Source organism: Scyliorhinus torazame, chromosome 1 (assembly GCF_047496885.1).
Source record: "Scyliorhinus torazame isolate Kashiwa2021f chromosome 1, sScyTor2.1, whole genome shotgun sequence".
Lineage (NCBI taxonomy): Eukaryota > Metazoa > Chordata > Chondrichthyes > Carcharhiniformes > Scyliorhinidae > Scyliorhinus > Scyliorhinus torazame.
The window spans coordinates 418989631-419010544 of record NC_092707.1 but is presented as its reverse complement, the minus strand read 5'-3'; the positions used below and the strand labels follow the sequence as shown (position 1 = coordinate 419010544).

Below are 20914 nucleotides of genomic sequence, written 5' to 3'. Positions count from 1 at the left end.
TTTCCTTTGCAACACCAATCAGCAGCTCTGCTCTCCTGCCCTCTGCTGGATGCTTGTCTTCACTCGACTAGCTAGGGTCTCTAGCTCAGGTACACCTTCAAGTTAGGGTGACCACAACGGAGGTATGTAAATTTCCCTTGCAACAGCCAATCAGCAGCTCTGCTCTACTGCCCTCTGTCATAAGCTGCTCCAAAATATGATCTCTCAGACATTCCACAAATTCCTTTTCCTGGGATCCACTCCCACCCTGATTTTCCCAGTCCATCTGCATATTGAAGTCCCCCATGATTATAGTAAAGTTGCCTTTTTTACAGCCTTTTCTATCTCCTGATTTATTTTCTGCCCCACATCCTGACTACTGCTAGGGGGCCTGTACATAACTCCCATCAGGGTCTTTTTACCTTTGCGATTCCTCAACTCTACCCGCAGAGATTTTATGCCTTCCGATCCTATATCGCTCCTTGCTATTGATTTAACTTCATTCCTAACTCACAATGCCATCCCGCCCCCTTTGCCCAAACGCCTGTCCTTTCGATAGGACACATATCCTTGGATATTTAGATCCCAGCCCTGATCCCCTTGCAGCCACGTCTCTGTGATGCCCACAACATCGTACCGGCCAATTTCAATGTGCGCAACAAGCTCAGTGACCTTGTTCCGTACACTGCGGGCATTTCGGTACAACACCCTCAATCCTGCATTGACCACCTCCCTTCTCACACTCGTCACCTTTTTGCTCTGCCTGAGGTTATATTCCTGCTCCCTTCTATACTCTCTGTTCTATTCCGTGTTCTGGAAACTTTACTAACCTCTCCTGAGGCCTTGGCCCCTTTAACCCGTTTAATATCCTCATCATTAACCTGCACTCTGACCTTCTCCTATAACTTGGATTTTCTAATTCTCCAGACAACTGAACCGTCCCCCACTCTGCAGTTTAAAGCTCTATCTACAGCCCGAGTTATACAATTCGCCAGGACTCTGGGCCCAGCGTGATTCAGGTGAAGACTGTCCCAGCGGAACAGCTCCCTCCTTCCCCAGTACTGGTGCCAATGTCCCGTGAATTCAAACCCATTCCTCCCACACCAATCTTTGAGCCACGCTTAAAGCCTCCTGAATCTTATTGCCAATTAGCTCGGGGCTAAGGCAGTACTCCAGAGGTTATTACCTTTTTGGTTTTGCTTTTTAATATAGCTCTCAACAGAACCTCTGTCCTTGATCTACCGATGTCGTTGGTACCAACGTGGACCACGCCAACTGGATCTTTACCCTCCCATTCCAAGTTTCTCTGCGGCCCAGATGAGATATCCCGAACCCAAGCACCAGGCAGGGAACACAACCTTCGGGATTCTCGATCCTGGTCACAGAGAACTGCGTCAATGATAGAAAACAGTAAGAAGTCTGACAGCACCAGGTTAAAGCCCAGCAGGTTTGTTTCAAACACTAGCTTTCGGAGCGCTGCTCCTTCACCTGAGGATTCACCTGAGGAAGGAGCAGCGCTCCGAAAGCTAGTGATTTGAAACAAACCTGCTGGGCTTTAACCTGGTGTTGTCAGACTTCTTGCTGTGCTCCCCCCAGTCCAACGCCGGCATCTCCACATCAATGATAGACAAGCCCAGTGGAATCTGCATCATCCAGGGTGGAATCTATACCAAGGGATGGGCCAGTGGGCCTTCAGCTTACAAAGGTGCTCAGATTGTTATTCTCTCTCCATCCCTGCCTCTACCTGTGGGGAGTGGGGCTTGTTTTGTTGGGTAAATGTACAGTACAGCATGACCCTGTGATAAATTAACCTCTGTTTATCTGATGTAACATAATTCAGGGATACAGATGAAGGGGCTGACATCACTTATGCAACAGTGTCTGGTGAGTAAACTAACTGAACAGCAATTTCAGTGACCCTGACTGATTGCAGCTTTCCCGAAGGTTTTTATTCCCGGACGTGGGTGATGCGGGTCTGGGGTGGTATTTACTGCCCCCCCCCCCCACTTGACCCAAGTGTCTTACTAGGCTGCTCCAAAGCGCGGTGAAAGGTCAACCACATTGCTGTGGGTCTGGAGTCACGTGGAGGCCAGACCGGGTAAGGGCGGCAGATTTCCTTCCCGAAAGGACATTAGGGAACCAGATGGGTTTTGTGACAATCGACAATGGTCACTTTAAACTTTTAATTCCACCATCGGCTGTGGTGGACTTCGAACCTGGCCCTGATCATTCCTGCTCGCTGAATGGCTGAGGCAATACCGCTGTGCCAATAGGTGTTGTTAGTCACACGGTTTAATAAATATGCCAGTTCCATCCTGCAGTGTGAATTTCACAAGTGCTGTGTCTAATGGAGGCTTGTCCAAAGGACAACCCATTGGCCCGACTCCGCCCACAAACACCCCCGCAATCCCAGCCAATCAGGTGAGTTTCAATGAAAGACTATTGCTGGAAATGCTCCTCCAATCAAAGGCCAGTTCTCTCCCAATTTTGCTTCGGACAGATAGGCTAGTGAGCCAATCAGCAGCAAATAAGGGGGGGAAACAGTGGTTGATTGGAGGAGAAGTGAAAACAACACTGGTAAGGCTAACAGACTCGGAGCCCAGAGAGACAGATATATCTGACTCAGAGCCCAGAGAGACAGATATATCTGACTCAGAGCCCAGAGAGACAGATATATCTGACTCAGAGCCCAGAGAGACAGATATATCTGACTCAGAGCCCAGAGAGACAGATATATCTGCCCAGGAGCCCAGAGAGACAGATATATCTGACTCAGAGCCCAGAGAGACAGATATATCTGCCCCGGAGCCCAGAGAGACAGATATATCTGAATCAGAGCCCTGAGAGACAGATATATCTGACTCAGAGCCCAGAGAGACAGATATATCTGAATCAGAGCCCTGAGAGACAGATATATCTGCCCAGGAGCCCAGAGAGACAGATATATCTGACTCAGAGCCCAGAGAGACAGATATATCTGACTCAGAGCCCAGAGAGACAGATATATCTGACTCAGAGCCCAGAGAGACAGATATATCTGACTCAGAGCCCAGAGAGACAGATATATCTGACTCAGAGCCCAGAGAGACAGATATATCTGACTCAGAGCCCAGAGAGACAGATATATCTGACTCAGAGCCCAGAGAGACAGATATATCTGCCCCGGAGCCCAGAGAGACAGATATATCTGAATCAGAGCCCAGAGAGACAGATATATCTGACTCAGAGCCCAGAGAGACAGATATATCTGAATCAGAGCCCTGAGAGACAGATATATCTGCCCAGGAGCCCAGAGAGACAGATATATCTGACTCAGAGCCCAGAGAGACAGATATATCTGACTCAGAGCCCAGAGAGACAGATATATCTGACTCAGAGCCCAGAGAGACAGATATATCTGACTCAGAGCCCAGAGAGACAGATATATCTGACTCAGAGCCCAGAGAGACAGATATATCTGACTCAGAGCCCAGAGAGACAGATATATCTGACTCAGAGCCCAGAGAGACAGATATATCTGACTCAGAGCCCAGAGAGACAGATATATCTGACTCAGAGCCCAGAGAGACAGATATATCTGACTCAGAGCCCAGAGAGACAGATATACCTGACTCAGAGCCCAGAGAGACAGATATATCTGACTCAGAGCCCAGAGAGACAGATATATCTGACTCAGAGCCCAGAGAGACAGATATATCTGACTCAGAGCCCAGAGAGACAGATATATCTGACTCAGAGCCCAGAGAGACAGATACATCTGCCCCGGAGCCCAGAGAGACAGATATATCTGACTCAGAGCCCAGAGAGACAGATATATCTGACTCAGAGCCCAGAGAGACAGATATATCTGACTCAGAGCCCAGAGAGACAGATATATCTGACTCAGAGCCCAGAGAGACAGATATATCTGACTCAGAGCCCAGAGAGACAAATATATCTGACTCAGAGCCCAGAGAGACAGATATATCTGACTCAGAGCCCAGAGAGACAGATATATCTGACTCAGAGCCCAGAGAGACAGATATATCTGACTCAGAGCCCAGAGAGACAGATATATCTGACTCAGAGCCCAGAGAGACAGATATATCTGACTCAGAGCCCAGAGAGACAGATATATCTGACTCAGAGCCCAGAGAGACAGATATACCTGACTCAGAGCCCAGAGAGACAGATATACCTGACTCAGAGCCCAGAGAGACAGATATACCTGACTCAGAGCCCAGAGAGACAGATATATCTGACTCAGAGCCCAGAGAGACAGATATATCTGACTCAGAGCCCAGAGAGACAGATATATCTGACTCAGAGCCCAGAGAGACAGATATACCTGACTCAGAGCCCAGAGAGACAGATATACCTGACTCAGAGCCCAGAGAGACAGATATACCTGACTCAGAGCCCAGAGAGACAGATATACCTGACTCTGAGCCCAGAGAGACAGATATATCTGCCCCGGAGCCCAGAGAGACAGATATATCTGCCCCGGAGCCCAGAGAGACAGATATACCTGACTCAGAGCCCAGAGAGACAGATATATCTGACTCAGAGCCCAGAGAGACAGATATACCTGACTCTGAGCCCAGAGAGACAGATATACCTGACTCAGAGCCCAGAGAGACAGATATATCTGACTCAGAGCCCAGAGAGACAGATATATCTGCCCCGGAGCCCAGAGAGACAGATATATCTGCCCCGGAGCCCAGAGAGACAGATATATCTGACTCAGAGCCCAGAAAGACAGATATATCTGACTCAGAGCCCAGAGAGACAGATATACCTGACTCAGAGCCCAGAGAGACAGATATATCTGCCCCGGAGCCCAGAGAGACAGATATACCTGACTCAGAGCCCAGAGAGACAGATATATCTGACTCAGAGCCCAGAGAGACAGATATATCTGACTCAGAGCCCAGAGAGACAGATATATCTGACTCAGAGCCCAGAGAGACAGATATATCTGCCCCGGAGCCCAGAGAGACAGATATATCTGCCCAGGAGCCCAGAGAGACAGATATATCTGACTCAGAGCCCAGAGAGACAGATATATCTGCCCCGGAGCCCAGAGAGACAGATATATCTGACACAGAGCCCAGAGAGACAGATATATCTGACTCAGAGCCCAGAGAGACAGATATATCTGACTCAGAGCCCAGAGAGACAGATATATCTGACTCAGAGCCCAGAGAGACAGATATATCTGACTCAGAGCCCAGAGAGACAGATATATCTGACTCAGAGCCCAGAGAGACAGATATATCTGACTCAGAGCCCAGAGAGACAGATATATCTGACTCAGAGCCCAGAGAGACAGATATACCTGACACAGAGCCCAGAGAGACAGATATACCTGACTCAGAGCCCAGAGAGACAGATATATCTGACTCAGAGCCCAGAGAGACAGATATATCTGACTCAGAGCCCAGAGAGACAGATATATCTGACTCAGAGCCCAGAGAGACAGATATATCTGACTCAGAGCCCAGAGAGACAGATATATCTGACTCAGAGCCCAGAGAGACAGATATATCTGACTCAGAGCCCAGAGAGACAGATATATCTGACTCAGAGCCCAGAGAGACAGATATATCTGACTCAGAGCCCAGAGAGACAGATATATCTGACTCAGAGCCCAGAGAGACAGATATATCTGACTCAGAGCCCAGAGAGACAGATATATCTGACTCAGAGCCCAGAGAGACAGATATATCTGACTCAGAGCCCAGAGAGACAGATATACCTGACTCAGAGCCCAGGGAGACAGATATACCTGACTCAGAGCCCAGAGAGACAGATATATCTGACTCAGAGCCCAGAGAGACAGATATATCTGACTCAGAGCCCAGAGAGACAGATATATCTGACTCAGAGCCCAGAGAGACAGATATATCTGACTCAGAGCCCAGAGAGACAGATATACCTGACTCAGAGCCCAGAGAGACAGATATACCTGACTCAGAGCCCAGAGAGACAGATATACCTGACTCAGAGCCCAGAGAGACAGATATACCTGACTCAGAGCCCAGAGAGACAGATATATCTGACTCAGAGCCCAGAGAGACAGATATATCTGCCCCGGAGCCCAGAGAGACAGATATATCTGCCCCGGAGCCCAGAGAGACAGATATACCTGACTCAGAGCCCAGAGAGACAGATATATCTGACTCAGAGCCCAGAGAGACAGATATACCTGACTCTGAGCCCAGAGAGACAGATATACCTGACTCAGAGCCCAGAGAGACAGATATATCTGACTCAGAGCCCAGAGAGACAGATATATCTGCCCCGGAGCCCAGAGAGACAGATATATCTGCCCCGGAGCCCAGAGAGACAGATATATCTGACTCAGAGCCCAGAGAGACAGATATATCTGACTCAGAGCCCAGAGAGACAGATATACCTGACTCAGAGCCCAGAGAGACAGATATATCTGCCCCGGAGCCCAGAGAGACAGATATATCTGCCCCGGAGCCCAGAGAGACAGATATACCTGACTCGGAGCCCAGAGAGACAGATATATCTGACTCGGAGCCCAGAGAGACAGATATATCTGACTCAGAGCCCAGAGAGACAGATATATCTGACTCAGAGCCCAGAGAGACAGATATACCTGACTCAGAGCCCAGAGAGACAGATATATCTGACTCAGAGCCCAGAGAGACAGATATATCTGACTCAGAGCCCAGAGAGACAGATATATCTGACTCAGAGCCCAGAGAGACAGATATATCTGACTCAGAGCCCAGAGAGACAGATATATCTGACTCAGAGCCCAGAGAGACAGATATATCTGACTCAGAGCCCAGAGAGACAGATATATCTGACTCAGAGCCCAGAGAGACAGATATATCTGACTCAGAGCCCAGAGAGACAGATATATCTGACTCAGAGCCCAGAGAGACAGATATATCTGACTCAGAGCCCAGAGAGACAGATATATCTGACTCAGAGCCCAGAGAGACAGATATATCTGACTCAGAGCCCAGAGAGACAGATATACCTGACTCAGAGCCCAGAGAGACAGATATACCTGACTCAGAGCCCAGGGAGACAGATATACCTGACTCAGAGCCCAGAGAGACAGATATACCTGACTCAGAGCCCAGAGAGACAGATATATCTGACTCAGAGCCCAGAGAGACAGATATATCTGACTCAGAGCCCAGAGAGACAGATATACCTGACTCAGAGCCCAGAGAGACAGATATACCTGACTCAGAGCCCAGAGAGACAGATATACCTGACTCAGAGCCCAGAGAGACAGATATATCTGACTCAGAGCCCAGAGAGACAGATATATCTGACTCAGAGCCCAGAGAGACAGATATATCTGACTCAGAGCCCAGAGAGACAGATATACCTGACTCAGAGCCCAGAGAGACAGATATACCTGACTCAGAGCCCAGAGAGACAGATATACCTGACTCTGAGCCCAGAGAGACAGATATATCTGCCCCGGAGCCCAGAGAGACAGATATATCTGCCCCGGAGCCCAGAGAGACAGATATACCTGACTCAGAGCCCAGAGAGACAGATATATCTGACTCAGAGCCCAGAGAGACAGATATACCTGACTCTGAGCCCAGAGAGACAGATATACCTGACTCAGAGCCCAGAGAGACAGATATATCTGACTCAGAGCCCAGAGAGACAGATATATCTGCCCCGGAGCCCAGAGAGACAGATATATCTGACTCAGAGCCCAGAGAGACAGATATATCTGACTCAGAGCCCAGAGAGACAGATATACCTGACTCAGAGCCCAGAGAGACAGATATATCTGCCCCGGAGCCCAGAGAGACAGATATATCTGCCCCGGAGCCCAGAGAGACAGATATACCTGACTCAGAGCCCAGAGAGACAGATATATCTGACTCAGAGCCCAGAGAGACAGATATATCTGACTCAGAGCCCAGAGAGACAGATATATCTGACTCAGAGCCCAGAGAGACAGATATATCTGCCCCGGAGCCCAGAGAGACAGATATATCTGCCCAGGAGCCCAGAGAGACAGATATATCTGACTCAGAGCCCAGAGAGACAGATATATCTGCCCCGGAGCCCAGAGAGACAGATATATCTGACACAGAGCCCAGAGAGACAGATATATCTGACTCAGAGCCCAGAGAGACAGATATATCTGACTCAGAGCCCAGAGAGACAGATATATCTGACTCAGAGCCCAGAGAGACAGATATATCTGACTCAGAGCCCAGAGAGACAGATATATCTGACTCAGAGCCCAGAGAGACAGATATATCTGACTCAGAGCCCAGAGAGACAGATATATCTGACTCAGAGCCCAGAGAGACAGATATATCTGACACAGAGCCCAGAGAGACAGATATACCTGACTCAGAGCCCAGAGAGACAGATATATCTGACTCAGAGCCCAGAGAGACAGATATATCTGACTCAGAGCCCAGAGAGACAGATATATCTGACTCAGAGCCCAGAGAGACAGATATATCTGACTCAGAGCCCAGAGAGACAGATATATCTGACTCAGAGCCCAGAGAGACAGATATATCTGACTCAGAGCCCAGAGAGACAGATATATCTGACTCAGAGCCCAGAGAGACAGATATATCTGACTCAGAGCCCAGAGAGACAGATATATCTGACTCAGAGCCCAGAGAGACAGATATATCTGACTCAGAGCCCAGAGAGACAGATATATCTGACTCAGAGCCCAGAGAGACAGATATACCTGACTCAGAGCCCAGAGAGACAGATATATCTGACTCAGAGCCCAGAGAGACAGATATATCTGACTCAGAGCCCAGAGAGACAGATATATCTGACTCAGAGCCCAGAGAGACAGATATATCTGACTCAGAGCCCAGAGAGACAGATATACCTGACTCAGAGCCCAGAGAGACAGATATACCTGACTCAGAGCCCAGAGAGACAGATATACCTGACTCAGAGCCCAGAGAGACAGATATATCTGACTCAGAGCCCAGAGAGACAGATATACCTGACTCAGTGCCCAGAGAGACAGATATATCTGACTCAGAGCCCAGAGAGACAGATATATCTGACTCAGAGCCCAGAGAGACAGATATATCTGACTCAGAGCCCAGAGAGACAGATATACCTGACTCAGAGCCCAGGGAGACAGATATACCTGACTCAGAGCCCAGAGAGACAGATATATCTGACTCAGAGCCCAGAGAGACAGATATATCTGACTCAGAGCCCAGAGAGACAGATATATCTGACTCAGAGCCCAGAGAGACAGATATATCTGACTCAGAGCCCAGAGAGACAGATATACCTGACTCAGAGCCCAGAGAGACAGATATACCTGACTCAGAGCCCAGAGAGACAGATATACCTGACTCAGAGCCCAGAGAGACAGATATACCTGACTCAGAGCCCAGAGAGACAGATATATCTGCCCCGGAGCCCAGAGAGACAGATATATCTGACTCAGAGCCCAGAGAGACAGAGATATCTGACTCAGAGCCCAGAGAGACAGATATATCTGACTCAGAGCCCAGAGAGACAGAGATATCTGACTCAGAGCCCAGAGAGACAGATATATCTGACTCAGAGCCCAGAGAGACAGATATATCTGCCCCGGAGCCCGCGATAGCCAGCGCGGAGATTAAACCGTTGTGCATGCGCTGGGATGATGCCAGCACACGCTGTCGCTCCCACGCATACACCAACTCGCCCCGGCCGGGCGGCCGACGCCGGAGTGGTTCATGCCATTCCTTCGCACCGGAGTTACCAATTCCCGCAGAATCCCGACCACTATCTCCCCCACACACACACACACTATCACACACACACACACACTCACTACCTCCCACACACACACACTATCACACACACACACACACTATCTCCCACACACACACACACACACACACTATCACACACACACACACACACACTCACTACCTCCCACACACACACACTATCACACACACACACGCACACACTATCACACACACACACACACACACTATCACACACACACACACACACACTCACTACCTCCCACACACACACACTATCACACACACACACACACACACTACCTCCCACACACACACACTATCACACACACACACACTATCACACACACACACTACCACACACACACACACACTCACTACCTCCCACACACACACACTATCACACACACACACTATCACACACACACACTACCACACACACACACACTATCACACACACACACTCACTACCTCCCACACACACACACACACACACACACACACACACACACTACCTCCCACACACACACACTATCACACACACACACACTCACTACCTCCCACACACACACACTATCACACACACACACTACCACACACACGCACACTATCACACACACACACACACACACTACCTCCCACACACACACACACACTATCACACACACATATACACACACACACACACTACCTCCCACACACACACACACACTATCACACACACACTACCTCCCACACACACACACACACACTATCACACACACACACACACTCACTACCTCCCACACACACACACTATCACACACACACACACACACACTACCTCCCACACACACACACTATCACACACACACACACACTCACTACCTCCCACACACACACACTATCACACACACACACACACACACTCACTACCTCCCACACACACACACTATCACACACACACACTACCACACACACACACACTATCACACACACACACATACACTACCTCCCACACACACACACACACTATCACACACACACACACACTACCTCCCACACACACACACACTACCTCCCACACACACACACACTACCTCCCACACACACACACTATCACACACACACACTACCTCCCACACACACACACACTACCTCCCACACACACACACTACCTCCCACACACACACACACACACTATCACACACACACACACTATCTCCCACACACACACACTATCACACACACACACACACACTATCACACACACACACACACTATCTCCCACACACACACACACACACACTACCTCCCACACACACACACACTATCACACACACACACTACCTCCCACACACACACACTATCACACACACTACCTCCCATACACACACACACACACTACCACACACACACACACTATCACACACACTACCTCACACACACACACACACACACACACACTACCTCCCACACACACTATCACACACACACACACTATCACACACACACACACACTATCACACACACACACTATCACACACACACACACACACTATCACACACACACACACACACTATCACACACACACACACTATCACACACACACACACACACACTATCACACACACACAGACACACTATCACACACACTATCACACACACACACTATCACACACACACACACACACTATCACACACACACACACATACACACACACTATCACACACACACACACTACCTCCCACACACACTATCACACACACACACACTATCTCACACACACACACACACACACGCTATCACACACACACACACACTACCTCCCACACACACACTATCACACACACACACACTATCACACACACACACACACACACACACTATCACACACACACACACACACACACACTATCTCCCACACACACACACACACACTATCACACACACACACACACACACTATCACACACACACACACACATACACTACCTCCCACACACACACACTACCTCCCACACACACACACACACTATCACACACACACACACACACTATCTCCCACACAGACACACTATCACACACACACACACACTATCACACACACACACACACACACACTATCTCCCACACACACACACACTACCTCCCACACACACACACACTATCACACACACACACACTATCACACACACACACACTATCTCCCACACACACACACTATCACACACACACACACTATCTCCCACACACACACACACACACTATCTCCCACACACACACACACACTACCTCCCACACACACACACACACACTATCTCACACACACACACTACCTCCCACACTCCCACACTATCTCCCACACACACACACTATCACACACACACACACTATCTCCCACACACACACACACACACTACCTCCCACACACACACACTATCACACACACACACACACTCACTACCTCCCACACACACACACTATCACACACACACACACTATCACACACACACACACTATCACACACACACACACACACACTATCTCCCACACACACACTATCACACACACACACACACACACACTATCTCCCAGACACACACACACTACCTCCCACGCACACACACACTATCTCCCACACACACACACTATCACACACACACACACATACACACTATCTCACACACACACACACACACACACTACCTCCCACACACACACACACTATCTCCCACGCACACACACATACACACACACACACACTATCTCCCACGCACACACACTATCTCCCACACATACGTACACACACACATACACGCGCACACACACTATCTCACACACACACTATCTCCCACACACACACACACACGCTCCCGTCCGCACACACACAATCTCCCGCACACACACATCCACACACACACACCCACACACACACACACGCGCTCACGCTCCCGTCCACACACCCACACACGCACACACACTATCTCCCGCTCACACACACACACACACACACGCTCCCGTCCGCACACACACTATCTGCCGCTCACACACACACACACACACACACACACACACACACGCTCCCGTCCGCACACACACAAGCTCCCGCACACACACACACCCACACACACACGCACACGCTCCCGTCCACACACCCACACACGCACACACACTATCTCACGCTCACACATACACACACACACATACACACAGACTCCTGGTCACACATACACAAGTGATGGAAGAACAGGAGGCGCTCAGTAGTTGGCAACACAAAGCAGCAGTTGGAATTGGGCAGGAATTAGGCAGGAATTAGGCAGTGGACAGCAGGAATATTGCAGTGGGCAGTAGGAATTGTGCAGGAATTGGGCAGTGGGTCGGCAGCGGCAGGTCGGTTCAGCTGGGAAGCTGGTAGGGAGTGAGTGTTAACTGTAAAAAAACTGTTTAAGAAAGGTAGCAGGGATAATGCTGGAAACTACAGGCCGGTGAGCCTCACGTCGGTAGTAGGTAAATTATTGGATAGAATTCTCAGGAACAGGATTTACACCCATTTGGAAACAAATGGACTCATTAGCGATAGACAGTGTGGTCTTGTGAAGGGGAAGTCCTGCCTGACTAACATGATCGAGCTTTTTGAGGAGGTGACAAAGATGATTGATGAGGGGAGGGTGGATGTTGTTTATATGGACTTCAGCAAGGCCTTTGACAAGGTCCCTCATGGCAGACTGGTACAAAAGGTGAAGTCACACGGGATCAGGGTGAGCTGGCAAGGTGGATACAGAACTGGCTAGGTCATAGAAGGCAGAGAGTAGCAATGGAAGGGTGTGTTTCTAATTGGAGGGCTGTGACCAGTGGTGTTCCACAGGGATCAGTGCTGGGACCTTTGATGTTCGTAGTATATATAAATGAGCCTTTGACAAGGCCCCTCATGGCAGACTGGTACAAAAGGTGAAGTCACACGGGATCAGAGGTGAGGTAGTAAGATGGATACAGAACTGGCTCGGTGACAGAAGGCAAAGATAGCAGTAGAAGGGTGTTTATCTGAATGGAAGGTTGTGACTAGTGGTGTTCCGCAGGGATCTGTGCTGGGGCCTCTGTTGTTTGTGGTGTACAGAAACGATCTGGAGGATAATGTAGCTGGTCTGATTAGTAAGTTTGCGATGACACCAAGGTTGGTGGAGTGGCCGATAGTGTTGAGGATTGTCAGAGGATACAGCAGGACATGGATAGGTTGGAGACTTGGGCAGAGAAATGGCAAATGGAGTTTAATCCGGATAAATGTGAGGTGATGCATTTTGGTAGATCTGACATAGAGCGGAAATATACCATAAATGGTAAAACTCTCAGGAATATAGAAAGTCAGAGAGATCTGGGTGTGCAGGTCCACAGATCTTTGAAGGTGGCACCACAAGTGGACAAGGTCGTCAAGAAAGCAGACGGAATGCTTGCCTTCATTGGACGGGGCATCGAGTATAAAAACTGGCAAGTCAGGCTGCAGTTGTGTAGAACCTTGGTAAGGCCGCACTTGGAATGTTGCGCACAATTCTGGTCGCCACACTACCAGAAGGAAGTGGAGGCTTTGGAGAGGGTGCAGAGGAGGTTTACCAGGATGTTGCCGGGTCTGGAGGGTGTTAGCTATGTGGAGAGGCTGAATAGACTCGGACTGTTTTCATTAGAAAGACGGAGGTTGAGGGGTGACCTGATAGAGGTCGACAAGATTCTGAGGGGCATGGATAGAGTGGATGGGCAGGCACTCTTTCCCAGGGTGGAGGGTCAGTCACCAGGGGGCATAGGGTTAAGGTCCGTGGGGTAAAGTTTAGAGGAGATGTGGGAGGCAGGTTTTTTACACAGAGGGTGGTGAGTGTCTGGAACGCGTGGCCAGGGGAGGTTGTGGAAACAGATACATTAACGGCGTGCAAAAGGCATCTCGACAAACACATGGATAGGACGGGGATAGAGGGACACGGCACAAGGAAGTGCTGAGGGTTTGGGCCAAGGTTGGTGTCATGACCGGTACGGGCTTGGAGGGCCGAAGGGCCTGTTCCCTGTATTATTCTTTGTTCTTTGTAAAAATCCATGCCGGAACTGACAGGAACAGGTCTTACCACAAGGGATGTGCTCTGGAAAGAGAATCTCCTTTGAGCAAACGTTCCTGGGGTTGACCTGCTGGGATTTAGTTCCTGAAATTTACCTGCTGGGATTTCCCTGCTGCGATTTACCTCCTGTGCTACTTTCACCCTTTGAAGTTAATCCAGGCAGTTTTGGCCAGCAGTGACGCTAAGACTGCTCCCATACAATCCCTACAGTGCAGAAGAAGGTAATTTGGCCCTTTGAGTCTGTACCGACTCTCTGAAAGAGCGCCTACCGTGGCCCACTTTCTCTGCAACCCCACCTAACCCTTGGGCACCAAGGAGCAATTTATCACGGCCAATCCACCTAACCTGAACATCTTTGGACCGTGGGATGAAACCGGAGCACCCGGAGGAAACCCACGCAGACACGGGGAGAAAGTGCAAACTCTGTACAGACGGTGACCCAAGGCTGGGATAGAACCTGGGTCCCTGGCGCTGTGAGGCAGCAGTGCTAACCAATCAGGACCTCAAGTTCCAAGGTCACCATCGGAGATATATCTGCACCTTAAACCTGTTGCCTGTTCTTGCACGTGAGGCTGAGGAATTGCACTGGGCTGACCTGGGGTAAACCTCTGATCCGTTTTCATTGATCTCACCCAGCTCTGGCCTGGTCTCCACCGGAGGGGCCAGGGGTTAACACACCCTAGTGCAATTCCCTTGCAGCAATATTTGTACAGCTGCAACCCCTGAAGGAAGAGCACACTTCTGTTCCAACAGTGTTTGACATCCACTATCTTCTGAAAGAATTGTATCTGAAAGGACATTGTATTACCTTTCAGGTCAAAATAACACTGACACCCTGGCAGCTCGTTCTCCTGTTCAGGTGAGTGAATGGATCAAGACTTTCACAACTTGTAAAGCTGTGGAAATTTTTTATTTAATAAACCACAAATGATCAACTTACCAGGAACGTTATAACAATGACAATGGATTTATAGAATGTGTCACTGCTGTATTTTTATATTTGCAAAGATCTATTGTCACATCAGCTTGAGTGAGCCCGCGTCAACTTCAGACCCCCCCCACCCACAGACCCAGGGTTACAACATCAGCGAATTAACAAATAATTCTCATTAACCTATCGAGATTTTGGCCCTAGAACCTGGGGCTAGATTCTCCAAAAATGGAGCTATGTCCCCACATCGGTGTAAAACCGCTGGCGTTTTACTCCCCAATTTCCAGCAAAAAAATAAAGAGAGATTAACTTCCCATCCGGGGGCTGGCAGGGCCCTGAGGTCACGCAGCGTCCGGTTCCAAGTCAGCACATGTGCACGGCTGCGGCCCCCAGCGACCGCACTGAGAGCCATGGCGGGCTCGGACCGCAGACTATCACAAAGAAACAATCGGAAACAACCCCCCGATCGGCCCCATGCCCCTGCCCAATTGCTGTCCCGGCCGCCCAGAAGGCCCGCCCCGGTGCTGGATCCCCCTGCCCCCCCCCCACAGCTGAATCCACAGCCGCCACGCAAGAGTCACAACTGGCCATACGCGGTTAGAACCGCACCGTCGGAAAATCTGGCAACGCCCCCGCCCCCCAGCCGGGCGGTGTGATTCACGGACGAGCGCTTCTCCGGGGCTCTGGAGCGGACCGGGTGTGGTTCGATCGTCAACGTCAATTCGCCAAACATGATTTCGGCGCAGGGCTGCGCTGAATCCAGCCCCAGATTTATAAGTAAAAACGTTAACTATTTATTAATAACAAGAGGAAAAGATGATTGTATGAAGCAGTAACAGAACAATGATCTGATAATCTATCTAATCCCCAAACCACCCTCTACCCAGACACAAGACAGACACACAGGGTGGGAATGGGGGGGATAGGTTGAAACTGAAAAGGGAGGAATAGTTATGAGATTATTCTTTGCTGCCGATGTAGCTCTTTGGAACCAGCGATCTCCTAATCATGTATCCAATCTGAAGCTGCAGGTTGTAGAAAGCTGCCTAAATCAGCAGGGACAGAGTGGGATTCAAAGCTACCTGCTGCCTGGATTTGTCCACAGCTCACACCCCATAAACAATACAGCCCTCTTCACAAAGTCCGCCTTGCTCCTGGAACCTTCTGCCCAGCCTCACCAATCACAAGTCTATCAAATCATCATCACCGTTTGACCACAGAACCAAAACTGGGTGCCTTGGCTTAATCCATCCCAACAGGGGTGCCAACTCTGCCTGAAGTCTGCAGCTTACACAGAAATCCCAGATGGTGCAGCAGCATTGTAGCAGCTTAACCAGAACACAGGCAGCAGGGAGAGGATAAAAAAGAGAACGCAGGACAGACAAAAAGGGTTTTACAACAGTATCTTAACACTATAACCTTCAGACCGATGCCGTGCATATCCAGTTCTGTGAATCTTTCAGTTACAGTGATCATTAATAATAATTAACATGAAGATGGGAACTGATCATTCACCAATTTTAAATATTCACTGACAATAATCAAACTGTTACATTTATACAACATGATGTGGAGCTGTCGGCGTTGGACTGGGGTGAGCAGAGTAAGAGGTCTTACAACACCAGGTTAAAGTCCAACAGGTTTGTTTGGAATCACTAGCTTTCGGAGCGCTGCCCCTTCCTCAGGTCAGTGGAGGAGCTGCGCTCCGAAAGCTAGTGATTCCAAACAAACCTGCTGGACTTTAACCTGGTGTTGTGAGAGTTATACAACAGTGAGACATCATTTACAGTGGACATTCATTTAATTATTCACAGTATTAAGTTCATTAAGTTAATATTCATCCAAAATATAACTAATATAAAGTGATTATTGCACATCTCCCCAATCAAATGGAACCGTCAGAGTCAATATCCAATGTTTTTATTGTGTTTCAGTCAAATGATGATCAAGTCCATTATGCTGAACTGCAGCTCAAACACAGCAAAGCCTGTGCAGCAGTAACACCGTCCGAAACAAACTCCGAATATGCTTCTGTGAAACGCAACTAATCACCCGGATATTTCTGTCATTGCTGAGGCTGCAACTGAGTTATTGCAACATGATAATGTTCTCGATTACTGACCGCACTGAGTCCAATCAGCCCGTCTTAAACTGGACTCCCAGACCCTGATATTACTGGACACTCAGACCCTGATATTACTGGACACTCGACCCTGATATTACTGGACACTCACACCCTGATATTACTGGACACTCAGACCCTGATATTACTGGACACTCAGACCCTGATATCACTGGACACTCAGACCCTGATATTACTGGACAGTCGGACCCTGATATTACTGGACACTCAGACCCTGATATTACTGGACACTCAGACCCTGATATCACTGGACACTCAGACCCTGATATTACTGGACAGTCGGACCCTGATATTACTGGACACTCAGACCCTGATATTACTGGACACTCAGACCCTGATATCACTGGACACTCAGACCCTGATATTACTGGACACTCAGACCCTGATATCACTGGACACTCAGACCCTGATGTTACTGGACACTCAGATCCTGATATTACTGGACACTCAGACCCTCCCAGACCCTGATATTACTGGACACTCAGACCCTGATATTACTGGACACTCAGACCCTCCCAGACCCTGATATTACTGGACACTCACACCCTGATATTACTGGACACTCAGACCCTCCCAGACCCTGATATTACTGGACACTCACACCCTGATATTACTGGACACTCAGACCCCCCCAGACCCTGATATTACTGGACACTCAGACCCTGATATTACTGGACACTCAGACCCTGATATTACTGGCCACTCAGACCCTGATATTACTGGACACTCAGACCCTGATATTACTGGACACTCAGACCCTGATATTACTGGACACTCAGACCCTGATATTACTGGACACTCACACCCTGATATTACTGGACACTCAGACCCTGATATTACTGGACACTCAGACCCTGATATTACTGGACACTCAGATCCTGATATTACTGGACACTCAGACCCTCCCAGACCCTGATATTACTGGACACTCAGACCCTGATATTACTGGACACTCAGACCCTGATATTACTGGGCACTCAGACCCTGATATTACTGGACACTCAGACCCTGATATTACTGGGCACTCAGACCCTGATATTACTGGACACTCAGACCCTGATATTACTGGACACTCAGACCCTGATATTACTGGCCACTCAGACCCTGATATTACTGGACACTCAGACCCTGATATTACTGGACACCCAGAACCTGATATTACTGGACACTCAGACCCTGATATTACTGGACACTCAGACCCTGATATTACTGGACACTCAGACCCTGATATTACTGGACACTCAGACCCTGATATTACTGGACACTCAGACCCTGATATCACTGGACACTCAGACCCTGATATTACTGGACACTCAGACCCTGATATTACAAAGAACAGTATCCACAGGAACAGGCCCTTCGGCCGTCCAAGCCTGTGCCGATCTCTATCTAATAATCACAATAATCACTTATTGTCACAAGTAGGCTTCAACAAAGTTACTGTAAAAAGCCCCTAGTAGCCACATTCTGGCACCTGTTTGGGGAGATCGGTACAGGAATTGAACCGTGATGCTAGCATTGCTCTGCATTACAAGCCAGGTGTTTAGCCCACTGTGCTTAACCAGCCCCAGCATCAACACCAACCGCCTGTATCCTTCTATACCCCATCTGTTCATGTGCCTATCCAGATAAGTCTTAAAGGTCGCTAACGTATCTGCCTCACCCACCTCACTGGGCCGTGCATTCCAGGCCACCACCACCCTCTGTGTAAAACACTTCCCCCGCACATCTCCACTGAACCTTTCCCCCCTCACCTTGAACCTGTGCCCCCTTGTAATTGTCAATTCCACCCTGGGAAAAAGCCACCTCCTGTTCACCCTATCTGTACCCCTAATCATTTTATAAACTTCTATCAGGTCGCCCCTCAGCCTCCGCCTCTCCAGGGAGAACGATCCCAGTTTATTCAGTTTCTCCTCATAGCTAATACCCTCCATACCCGGCAACATCCTGGTAAACCTTTTCTGTACTCTCTCCAAAGCCTCCACGTTCTTCTGGTAGTGCGGTGACCAGAATTGGACACAGTATTCCAAATGTGACCTCACCAACGTTCGATATAACTGTAACATATATTTCAAGCTTTTATACTTGATACCCTGTCCTATGAAGGCAAGCATGCCGTATGCTTTCGTTACCACCATTTCCACCTGTGCTGCCACTTTTAAGGATCTGTGGATCTGCACACCCAGATCTCTCTGTGTCTCCGCTCCTGATGGTTCTGCCATTTATTTTATAGCTCCCACCTGAATTGGATCTCCCAAAATGCATCACCTCGCATTTGTCCGGGTTAAACTCCATCTGCCATTTCTCTGCCCAATTTTGCAGCCTATCTGTATCCTGTTGTATTCTCTGACAATCTTCATCACTCTCCGCAACTCCTGCAATCTTAGTATCATCCGCAAACTTGCTAATCAGACCCGCTACGTCTTCTTCTAAATCATTTATATATATTACAAAGAGCAGAGGTCCCAGTACTGATCCCTGCAGAACACCACTAGTTACAGACCTCCATTCGGAGAAACACCCTTCCACAGCTACCCTCTGTCTTCTATGGCCAAGCCCGTTCTGGATCTATCCAGCTAGTTCACCCCTGACCCCGTGTGATCTAATCTTTTGCACCAGCCTGCCATGAGGGACCTTATCAAATGCTTTACTAAAGTCCATGTAGACAACCTCCACAGCCCTTCCCTCGTCAATCATTTTTGTCACCTCCTCAAAAAACTCAATTAAATTAGTGAGACATGACCTCCCTCGTATAAAACCATGCTGTCTGTCGCTGATAAGACCGTTCACTTCCAAATGTGCATAGATCCTGGGCTGGTTTCTCCCAGCCCCGCGCCGGACTGGACAATCCCCGGGGCCGGGCTGGACAATCCCCGGGGCCGGGCTGGACAATCCCCGGGGCCGGGCTGGACAATCCCCGGGGCCGGGCTGGACAATCCCCGGGGCCGGCTGGACAATCCCCGGGGCCGGACTGGACAATCCCCGGGGCCGGCTGGACAATCCCCGGGGCCGGGCTGGACAATCCCCGGGGCCGGA

At 49.1% G+C, this 20914-nt stretch overlaps 1 protein-coding gene across 1 annotated transcript in view; it reads left to right on the top strand.

Moving 5' to 3' along the window:
- Positions 1 to 20636, top strand: part of LOC140428634 (junctional adhesion molecule C-like) — a 196793-nt gene extending 176157 nt beyond the window's left edge. Inside the window, exons 5-7 of the mRNA XM_072515303.1 lie at positions 1820 to 1863; positions 15620 to 15663; positions 17670 to 20636. Coding sequence (XP_072371404.1) covers positions 1820 to 1863; positions 15620 to 15663; positions 17670 to 17783 — 202 coding nt within the window. The 3' untranslated portion in view covers positions 17784 to 20636. The remainder of the gene's footprint in view (positions 1 to 1819; positions 1864 to 15619; positions 15664 to 17669) is intronic.
- Positions 20637 to 20914: the final 278 nt, after the last annotated feature.